The 11222-nt window shown below is 41.5% G+C and overlaps 1 protein-coding gene across 1 annotated transcript in view; it reads left to right on the top strand.

Moving 5' to 3' along the window:
• The first annotated feature begins 1478 nt into the window (after window positions 1–1478).
• The window catches only part of LOC147683761 (arylacetamide deacetylase-like), a 201328-nt gene continuing 191584 nt past the window's right edge, over window positions 1479–11222 (top strand). The window contains exon 1 of the mRNA XM_086944130.1: window positions 1479–1725. Within this exon, the coding sequence (XP_086800256.1) occupies window positions 1588–1725 (138 nt within the window). The 5' untranslated portion in view covers window positions 1479–1587. The remainder of the gene's footprint in view (window positions 1726–11222) is intronic.

Here is an 11222-nt window from a genome sequence, read left to right as displayed (position 1 = left end):
ATAATTCTTTTTCTTGTTATTGAATGAAGTTCCACAGTTGGTTTTGAGTATTGGTTGGGAAACGTGTTTTCCATATCTATGTTAATGCATGTAAATTTCCCCTGGTGAATGTAAGTTTCGTGATTTTGCCCACTGTGATATTAAATCTACTTGACCCGCTCTCAGTCACTATTTCTTGCTACAGGATTTTCAGTAGGTATAGGATGTTCTGTAGGTTGTTTGTGCTCCAGGATGTTCTGTAGGTGGGGCATCCTGTAGAAGGAAATCACATGGCAACCTGCAACCCTCCCATGCGGTATATGTTGTAGAGGCTGCTATGCTTAAAAGATGATTTGCAAATTTGTGATTCAGACAAATTTGCATCTGCTGTGCAACTGAGAGTAGTCCTGGGGGCAATAGAAAAAGAGACATGAACTCTTGACTTTGTCATAGGACTCCAAGTGTAAGCCTCAAATCAGTGCTTCATTTGGTTGGTGGTTGCAGGTGGGGCCCATCGCCACACATTTTTGGGGATCGTGACTTTAATCCAGAACAAGAGGCAGAAATGCAGAAAAGGATAAAGGAGGAGAAGCAGAAAGATGGGAAATTGGGCACAAATTTAGAATGCAGCAATGAAAAGAACCTGCAAGAGTGAAATGTAGGGACAAGGAAGGTAGAGTGGTGTAATAAAGAGGAACAGTGTGGAATCCAGGCCAAGCAGAGCCAGTATTCAGCTACCCCGATATCCAGCAGGAGGACCCTTGCCTTATTCTTTTACAAATTAAGCGCTGCCTTAAATGTATTTGTTTGTATTTATGTATCTATTCCACCCTGCTAAAAAAGCAGCTTTAAAACCAACAGACAGGTCTAGTCCATACACAGAGAGGCCCAGTTGCAGGCTTCCCCAGTATGTAAATAATATTTAAGCACAGAGTGAACTTCAAATCTAGAGAGCATTTTGCCAGCGTGCCCTGAATGTCCCCTTAGAACAGAGGAATTAGTGGAGGGATCAGTAATCCAACTTCAGTAAATCTACTCCCCTGGTCATTCTTTAATTCTTCACAAAGTCCCACCCAGAAATTCTGTTTGCTGAACTTAAACAGGTGTGTCGTGTTTCCACGGCTACATAACCCCGAAAGGGCGGTAACTGCTGTTACTGGCCCCGTCAGATTTAGAAGCAAGAAAGCAAGTTAAATAAGTGTTTATACGTAGAGTAATTTTTTCATACGGAATAATTGTTGGCAATCTATTTAGCTGAGCATTACGATTTCTTATTTTGTAAATTGCTAAATCATAAAACAGAACTATGTCCTTTCACTCGAATGTCTTGCATAACCATGCACTGCGCCAGGTCACACAGATAAAGCCTTGAGACAATGGCTAGCAAGCCTGTTCTTGAAACTGCCCTGTGCAAACCTTGTTACTAATTCACAGCATGGACTGCTTGTGGTTTGCCAAACCCCTGCTCCCTTCTTATTGGACAGAGGGGACCTGAGTCCAAGTTCCACCAGGTGTCAGATGAAAGCTGCAACTGTAGTGAAAACCCCGTGTGTGGCTGTTCTGAAGGAGATTTACCTCGAGCAGCACCGAATGAGTGGGTAATTTACCATGGCCTCGAAATTACTGTTCCTCACAATCGCTGCTATTTTTGTGGCCTATTGTTTGTATAAACCCCTTCCAGAAAACACCGAGGAGAGATGGAAAATGACTGTATTAAGTTGGATGTTGGGAGCAATTACACGTGTGGTAAGTTCCAAATTGTATCTTCAGACTCTAGAAAGTAGTGTTTGCTGCTATATATATTTGAAACATTTTAAATATGTAACTAAACCCAAGAAGCTCCTCTAAAAATGATATGTCTAAATGTATTATTCGGTATCGTACATCATATGTAGCTTATTAAGGGTTACTTACATATGTTTTTTTAATGTATGGAACGGTTTATGAACTGAATATTGTCTTCATTGCCAGAATATATTAATCTTTATTTCACAATGCTGTGGATCTATTTCCTGTACATGTCTGAGGCCTAATTTAAATAGAACAACGAAGACACAGATCTCTAATTAGGCAATATTTATGCAGAGTTTAGCTAACTCCAGGAAGCGGAAGTGGAAACAGGGATTCAGTAAGTTTTACACAAGCAATCACATTCAATAAACTGACTATCCGCCAGAACTATTTAATTAATCAATATCGGCCTCATGTACAAAGCAATATGGCAGTCGCAAAGTTCAAATCCGAACCTGGTATTTTTAAATGTGTGAAACTCAAATTGTGATTCGGTAACACATTACATAATCGCAGTGTGGATTGGCGAATAAATATCGAATAGGTCTTTGCAAAGGGTGTGTCAAGGGGTCCTTTCCTAATACCCATTTCTGTGTGTACTAATGTTTTGAGACTGTAATCCTTTCACAAAAAAGTAATATTTTACCACCAAGTCAAAGGAGATGGTAACCATTCGCCAATGAGAAGGGGTCTCCACTACGAGGATACCTTAGCTCATGAACTGTGAAGCTTAGCAAGGGGGTGCCCCAGGGCTCTTGCTTGAGCCCGGCCCTATTCAATATCTATGTGCCCCCCATGTTCTGGTACTACAATGATGGGAAACAATAACATGTGATGGTCTGCTCCTGACATGCGCATCCTGGCTTGATAGATGGAGCCCCTTCCTGAAGCACAAATGGAGCTTACTCATTAGAAGAGGCAAGTGATTCCCACTTTGGGTTATGGGCAGAGATCCAGGGTCAACAAATACTCCTTCAATTTGGATGCAGTGCATTTTTTGGGCTGCCTTCTTAGGCTTTTGCAATACAGGGGACAGCTAAGAAATGGCCTGAGTGAAAGCAAGCAACCAGCTGTTATGACAGCTGTTATGACTGTGGATGACTGGGTGTGAAGTTTCAAAGCCCAACACAGAAGCAACAGATATTCTAATCTTCTCTCATTAGATGACCCCTCAGGCGCTTCATACTTGCCTTTGGTCTTCCCAATCAGTCCCCAACCAATGTCTGTTCTCTCAGCATGAAATTCGGGTTTTCTCTTTGAGGAAGAGCTCTTTCTGCCCCCTCAGATAAGCAAACTGTCCTTCACCTGTGTTCTGGTGCTCAAACTACTACATAAAATTCTTCCATTCCCTTCGAGTTAATCCTGTCATCTTGTTGTGCAGGCTACTATTTTAGTCACCTGGGTTATTGCAATTCCTTATTTATAGCCTCACCCTCCTTTTTTTGACTCATAGACTTCAGTGATTTCCGGTTGGCACCGAGGGTTCCTACGTCTTCTTCTTCAGCATGTCTCGATTCTTTTCATTGGTTGTCTTTGTACAAACACGTCCTTTTTAAATCGATGTCAATTGCCTTCAATGCTTTTCATTGGTCTAGTTCAGCTTATCTTTATATTCCTCCTCTTCTCCTCCTCACTCTCTCCTCCCCCGGTTCAATCATGGATGGATCAGATGAATCTACTAAACAACAAACCCATCATTGTCGACAGCGCAAAATCTCTTGGTGTCATTCTAGACAAAAAACTCAATCTAACTCCCCACATCAATTCTATTGCAAAATCTGCTCGCTACCAACTGCGCCTTCTTTGGGGAATCCGTCGCTTCTTCCCGGAGCAGGACCTTATAACCCTGGTGCAAGCGCTGCTCCTCTCCAGACTAGACTACTGCAATTCTCTTCTTACTGGCCTCCCCAAATCTCACCTGTCCCCACTTAAGTCTGTCTTCCATTCAGCAGCTCGTTTCATCTATGGGGCCAAAAGAAGCGATCACATCACACCGATGTTATCCACCCTCCGCTGGCTTCCCTTCGAGGCTAGAGCTATCTACAAGACCGCTTGTATCACTCACAAAGCCTTGCACTCCTCCTCTCCCCGCTACCTGGCGAATAAACTGAAACTCTCTGGAGGCTCTAGACCTTCACGCAATGCCGAGAATCTACTGCTTGAACCTCCCACTTTCAAGAAGGAAAGAACAATGGCCCAATCCTTTTCAGGCAACGCAGTGAGAATCTGGAACTCGTTTCCGCCTGAGCTCCGGACCACCACCTCCTCCCAGGCCTTCAAAAGGGACCTCAAAGTTCTCCTCCTCCAGAGACACCTCCAATAGTAATTCACGTCCTCTTGCTATTTGGAGGAAGGCTTCCCACTACTGATATTTACTACTTTCCATGACCATGGGAGTGCCTTCCCAGTGTTCTCCTGTGATGGGAGTGTCTGCCTTTTTGCAGTATTCTCCATGTACTTGTGTTCGGTGCCCTTTTGTAACATGCACACAACACTTTGCCCTTGTAACACACGGTTGCTACCTCTCACATGTTTTTACCTCTGATACTTGCACAAGTGCCACCTTGCCTACGTAACGCCTGTTCTTGTGCCGAGCACTTATTGCAGTATTATACCTCAAATTATACTCTGTTTTCTCTTCTAACTGCACACTTGTCACTTTTCCTCTTGTGCACTTTTGACTACCTCATGTATTTTTGGTTGTTCATCATTTTTTACTACCTCAAGTATTTTGTTTGCTCACAATTGTCACTATTACCTTTACTACCTCATGTATTTTTGGTTGCTCACAATGTTTACTACCTCAAGTATTTTGTTTGCTCACAATTGTCATTATTATCCTTACTACCTCATGTATTTTTGGTTGCTCACAATTTTTACTACCTCATGTTTTTTGTTTGCTCACAATTGTCACTATTACCTTATGTAAGTAACGTATGTTTTAGCAATCTGCTCTTTTGTAATGTTTCTCATTATGGTTCATTTCTGTTCCGAATGTGAAGCGCTCTGACGCCTTCGGGTAAAGTCCGCGCTATATAAAAATGCATAAATAAATAAATAAATAAATAAAATCTTTAACAAAAATTATTTCGTCATGTACTTGGTTGTTCTCTTATGTCTTTTTAAGGACCAGTTGGTAACAGTTTCAAGGGTCTCCCACGTCCGCGTGGGGCCTTTGCTGTTGTGGGAGTGAAACTTTGGAACCTTCTCCCCTTTCATCGCAGGGCTCATGATCAGTTAATGTCATTTCCAATAGCCCCGAGAACAGGTTTGCTTTCTCACCAGAAACAGTTTTCTCTGCTCTTACTTCCAAGGTACAGTATCTCTCTGTTTTCTTCCTGCTCTTCTCCGATTTGGTCTTTCTAGTGCCAGTTCACCTTTTAGATAGTTGCGTACTTCACAAAACACATAAACAAATAAATACATACATACATAAATAATTAAATAATTATATGCATACAAGAAGCATGACACAAATACAGAGTGCAAATTCCCAGCATGGAATTAGGGATCTCACTTATTTAGGAAAGAGTTGGAAGACTGCCTTCCCACAAAGGGTGCAGGTTCAAGGGCCTGGGCCTTTGAACTAGAATCAGCTGGGATCAACCAACAGCCTTCCCATTTCCTTGTATGTGGAGGGCAGGAGCCACTATTGACTATGGGGCAGATCTACAAGAAAGTGCTGCAGCGCGGCGATGCAAGCCCTTTATCTGCGCCACGCTGCAGCACTTCCGAAGCACAGAAATGAGACATATTTACAATAATATGTCGTATTCTTGTGCTCTCCCCTGGCGCACAAACTGCAGCCATGCGCCGGTGCAGGCACCCTTGCACCATGGTGCAAGGATGCCTGCGTCATAGGGCGATTGGTTTTGTGCAGGAAGGGGCACCTCCCTGCACAAAAACAATTGCTACAGGCAATTTCCTCTTTCAATGAGTGCTGTAGAATGCAGCACGCTTTGGAAGAGGAAAAAACAATGAGAAAGGAAAACATTTCTCCTCGTTGCACCTCGGTACGCCTCCCCTGTGGAGGCATAGTATTGACACACATTTCCAGATTTACGACTGCGCGCACATTTGGAAATGTGTCTTGTTCCATGGGTGTTGCGTGAGAACACCCACAGCAACACCCATGGAATGCCCCTTCCACACAAAGTGCTGCGTGTGAAGGGGGCCATATTTACAAGGAGAGGAAAAGTCATGCAGGGTGGCTTTTCCTCTCCTTGTAAATATGGAGAAGTGAAATGACCCTCTATTACATCACAAAAAGTGACCTACTGGTGGCACAGGGGGGGTTGTAAATCTGCCCCTCAGTACTTTGGGTCATGTAAGACTTTAAGTGGGTTAGATCCGATTTAGCAGACCCTTTTCTCTGATAATGGAATGCCAGGGAAAATTAGGTTCTCCTGTACTGGACCGTGCTAAATGTTTTTGCCTTCGCAAAAAGTCCGGTTTGCAGAATCGAGCCATTTAAAAAACACAAAAAAATGACTTTTCTTATGTACAAAGCCCGCGTTGCGATTCGGTAACCTGTTAACTCATTAATATGAGGTATGTCTATTTGCGACTCTCTAGAAATGGCTTATGAAACTCTAAATAGTTTTACACATTAGGAATAACGATTACCAAATTGTGATTCACAAACAATAGCAATTAGGAAATCACTATTCTTACCTTTCGTACATCTAGCCCAAAGTGACTAATCTGGGGAGAGAATGCAGGGTAATTCATTTTTCATTTAAATTCCCAGTTTCGGGAATTGCCTAGTTAGACACAGGGTCAAACCACTGACTTTTCCCTGAGTGTTAGTAGTAGTAGTACCAAGAGTATTAGTAATAGTAGCAGTAATAATAGTAGTAATAGTAGAAGCAAAAGTAGTAGTAGTAGTAACAGTAATAGTAGTACTAGAAATAGTAGTTGTTGTCATAGTAGTAGTAGAGGAAGGATTCTGAATTGCTTGACCACCCTGTGGCATTTGTGAATGCTAGCTGTGACACAGTGAAGCTTGGATAAACCAGAAGGAATACCTAAGAAGAAGAAGGTTTTAATTGCAGCGCATTGTATCCCATGGAACCTTCAAAGTGCATTTTACATGGGTAGTATGCTACTACACTGAACGTGCCTAGAGAGAGGGTTGTATTTGTAGAGTTAAGAATGATACATCTAGACTTACATCTTTATATATTTACCTTCACAAGTATGGGGTAGGGATATTAAGGATATGATACTTTTTTCAACCTGATATTTTGTCTAGATTTTGTTTAAATCAGGGGTCTCCAAACCAGTCCTGGAGGGCCGGATCCATGCCAGATTTTTGGGATATCCCCATTGAGATACATGTAGTTATTTTAAAAATCTGGCATGGATCCGGCCCTCCAGGACTGGTTTGGAGACCCCTGGTTTAGATTATCCAGTTGCTCCCCTTAGTAGATTGTCTCTCCAGGAGAAACAACTTAGCAATAAACATTTAGGAAAATAATTAGTTGTAAGAAAGAAACACATTTAGAAGAAATATATATTTTTTTGCATAGTAGTGGATAAAATAGGACTGGAAATTAGGATTTCAACGCAAACTGTAAAATGTGTTGGCACTTTTTGGTGGCAAGATGCAAACGAGACCGATTCATCGAGTTTACACACTGTGGCTCCATTCAGAAAGGTTCATGTTAAAACGTATATACTGACTGCCATACAGCCAATGATGGGGCAGAGATGCTAAACAATATACAACAAATCATAATTTCTCTTTTAAATATGTGGCTTCTGTGCTATTATCTTTGTAGCCTTAGGTGAAAGATGGGATACATCAAAGTACATGAGCCAACGAGGCCATGTTTTTCCACACAAACTTTGTAAAAATAAGTACATGGAAAAGCCCACCTCCCAAACGAGAACAGGGTTTCCACTCTGGAAAAAAATATAAGTTCAAGGTATCGAAGGCCATTTCATGCTAAATTGTGATACCTAGTTAAAGGGTATTCTGTTGGTCAGGTCGTGAGGGATTACGGAGCAATGGACATAGACGTGTAGTAGGGACCAGTTGGGAAGAGTCTGAAGACATATGTCTAAAAGTGGGCTTAGTGCCAAATATTGAGAGCAGTCCAACAATGTCACCAAAGTGAGGCTGTATCTCCCAGGTGGCCAGCCTGATGAAGATGTCATTTGGATAAAGCATTCACAGTGTTATAGACTAACTAATTCAAACAGTAGTGCCAGTGAAGTGGGATTAGGGTTAGTAGTAATGTATGATTTTAAATATGCCCATCTCCAGAATGTCTAGGAGAAACCCCTTCCCAAGATTTTAATGAAAAAGACCACATTTACAATTGCATAAGTAGAAGCAAATAAAAGACTACTACATCTTTGCTACAAAGTTATAATACAAAATGGCGAATTAATTAAACAAAATAAGTGGTAACGTACCTACAAGCTGTTTGTGAATTTATATAAAAATGAATTAAGGAGGTAATCCTACTGTAGGCAATATGCATCTGAGTATTTGATAGAACATATTTGATCAAGTTGGTAAGCATATGTTAAGGGAAGTTGTCAACAAGCCTTCAAGGTGGCCTAACTGAGCTGCATAGAGTAGGAAAATGTGTATCTTTTAAATCATAGAGTAAACACATGAGTGGAAGCCTATCAGGAATGTTGGTTAATTAATAACTTAGGGATATTCTAGTCTAGGCTTAACCCTTGTTTCATAGGCATTAGTAGCCATTTCCAGTATATGTGTCAGTGTAATACCACTAAAACAAGGGGTGTATAGTTAGGTCAGAAAATGGAGCCTGCAACAAATGTACACATGATAGATGGTGCAGATTGTTTGCTCTTTCATGCGTGCACAGTTCCTGGGAAAAACACTTATTTTTTCACTTGGTTCAGTATAGCTGTATACTAAAGATGATGCAGAGACAGGAATGATCCTAGGTACCTAGCCCATTCCTATGTGTTATATACCAGATATAAGGCAAAAAGATGTGCATTCTTCCAGTGGAGTAGAAAGTTTAGGTGGTACCCGGTGCAGAAAATATCTGGTCACCCTCCCGCCCACATTGAAATGCTTAAAATAAGGCAGAAAAAAGATAGTTACACATATTTTTGCAATTTTGTCACCCCCCTCAGTGCCATTTTGTCTCCCCCCTCAGTGATGACACCCGGGTCAGCCCACACCCACTGCACCCTTCTTCCTACGCCACTGCATTATTCCTTGGTCACAAGCAACTATGGCCACGCATTATGCACCTTGGATGCTTCCACCACTTTAATAACTATCCCTATAAGGGGAGCAGCATTGCAATTAAGACCTAACCAGTAACATCATTATTCAGGACCAGATTCTGCTGTTATTATGTCAGCAGTGGTGCCCTGTAGAATGTGTGCAAGCCCTCTTACATTAACCAAGAAAAATATCACGAAAAACCGTCATGCAAGCTAGATGATGGCACGCCTGGATAGAGGGAGAATATATTTTATACTTTGCGTACACAACATTATGAGATCTTCATATTACTTGCCAACACACACGTGCCATAAAAGCACTCCCAATTATCCTATCCTTCTCCTATCCACAAAGCAACACGTGAAAGCAATCCCAATCATCCAACTTCTTTTTTCAGCTAAACACATCCAAATAATTAAACAGCTTCAGGTGGCCACTGTTTTTCCATGACAATTCCTTCATGTTTTTTCAGCCAGCCCAAACACATGGGCAGACTGCCTTTGATTGAGAATTATTTATTGCAGTGGGGAGGTTATGTTTGAAAAGGAACTAGTGCGGTGCTTAATTTGTACAAAAAAATAAAATAGTGCCAGGGAACTCGTCAGGAGAGCACTACAGCTTGCACCATCCGTTGCCTTGCCAGCGGTGCCGGTGACAGTGCCAACACAACTAACCATCAGACTGGTTTGGGAGGAAGGTATTAGTCTTTGTAAATGTAAATGTGAATTGAATTAATAAATAGCTATTGTTGTAGTCATATCTAAATTAGGCAGACAGTGCCGCCATGTGGCACTTTGTCATAAGTGCTGGTGCTAGCAATTAAGTGCTGGTGCTGAACACCTGCAACCACCGGCTCAAACGAAGCACTGTGCAAGTTTTCTTTGCACTCCATATGGCTAGTAGGTATTGACCTGTTCCTGGATCTCAAAGAGTGCAGCTCGAATTGCGAAGTCTTGCCATATCTCACTACATTTGTATCCCATCGGTCTATTGATGATGAGGTTCCTGCCTGAAATTTGGCCCATTGCATGACACCTGAAACACAGTTAATAGCAGTTTATCACTTCAGGGAACATTTCATGATGATCCTCAAATTTACTTTGGCTTGCGAGACCTGTATCCACTATAGAGAGGCCATTCATTTTATTTGTTGCCTGAGATACATGCGACACAGCATTCACCTGGTTTGTGCCAGTTTCTGGAAATGACTGCTGTTTTATTTTACTTTTTCACTGCAATATGTAATGAGGGCATAGATGTTTGTTCAATGTGGTGTATGAGAATTTGATGATAGGTGGAAGGTGTTTCTTATTCACGTCAGACAAGTGCAATGTAAAACTATCAGTGAAGTTCCTGGTCATTCCCCCAGGGTAATGTTCCTCACCTTCTTAAATCCATCCCTCTGTGGTTACCAGTCTTGGTACATCACCTAAGTGATTTTGCAAAACCTCCCATTGACAGTGATAAGGAATGGTGCATCATGTTTCTTATTTCTGGTGCTCCATTGTCTAGTCAGTGGTCGATGTAAGTAAGTAAGTAAGTAATATTTTATTTGTACATGATTAATTAAAATCTTTACAAAAATATAAAATACCAGTGGCGACATTAAAAACCGAACTGTAATTAGGATTAAAAAGAATACTGCATTACTGTAAACAGATCAAAGATGCCCTCAGGTGCTAGTGAAGAACTTCAAACAATGTCAAGTCTTTTTTTTAATGAGTCAAAGAACTTCACGACCTGGCAGTTAAATTTTGTGTTGCTGGAGGTAAAACATAGTATAACTGCCTGCCTGCAGGTCCGTACAGCATGTGACTTAAAAGATGGAAGCAGGATATTGCGCCTCAGGTACCTCAGTCTAGGGCATATACAATATCCTCCATGCCAGACTTGCACAGGCGACACTGTTGCAAAACGGGTGGTCTCACCCAGGGGGGCAAGTGTGGCAATATCGGGATTACGACAATGCGCAGTTTTAAAAACTTTTCTTTGACTTGTATTTTCATCCCGATGTTAAGGTATGCTTGTGACTGTGTTTTACCATATCCACCCAGGGTTGTCCATCCGTGCGCTCTGTTTGCTAAGACTTTCTGTCTTCAATCACAGAAATAATGCATGCTGATTTTTTAGCCAGTTTTTTAAAGGACTGGAGGTCTGTAGACGTTTCCCAAGTGACAGACAAACCTAGGACTTCAATTGATTCAAAAAGATAAACTCTATGCAGCGACGT

Source organism: Lissotriton vulgaris, chromosome 11, assembly GCF_964263255.1.
Source record: "Lissotriton vulgaris chromosome 11, aLisVul1.2, whole genome shotgun sequence".
NCBI lineage: Eukaryota > Metazoa > Chordata > Amphibia > Caudata > Salamandridae > Lissotriton > Lissotriton vulgaris.
Note: the sequence above shows the minus strand (reverse complement) of the source record. Positions and strands in the feature narration are given on the sequence as shown.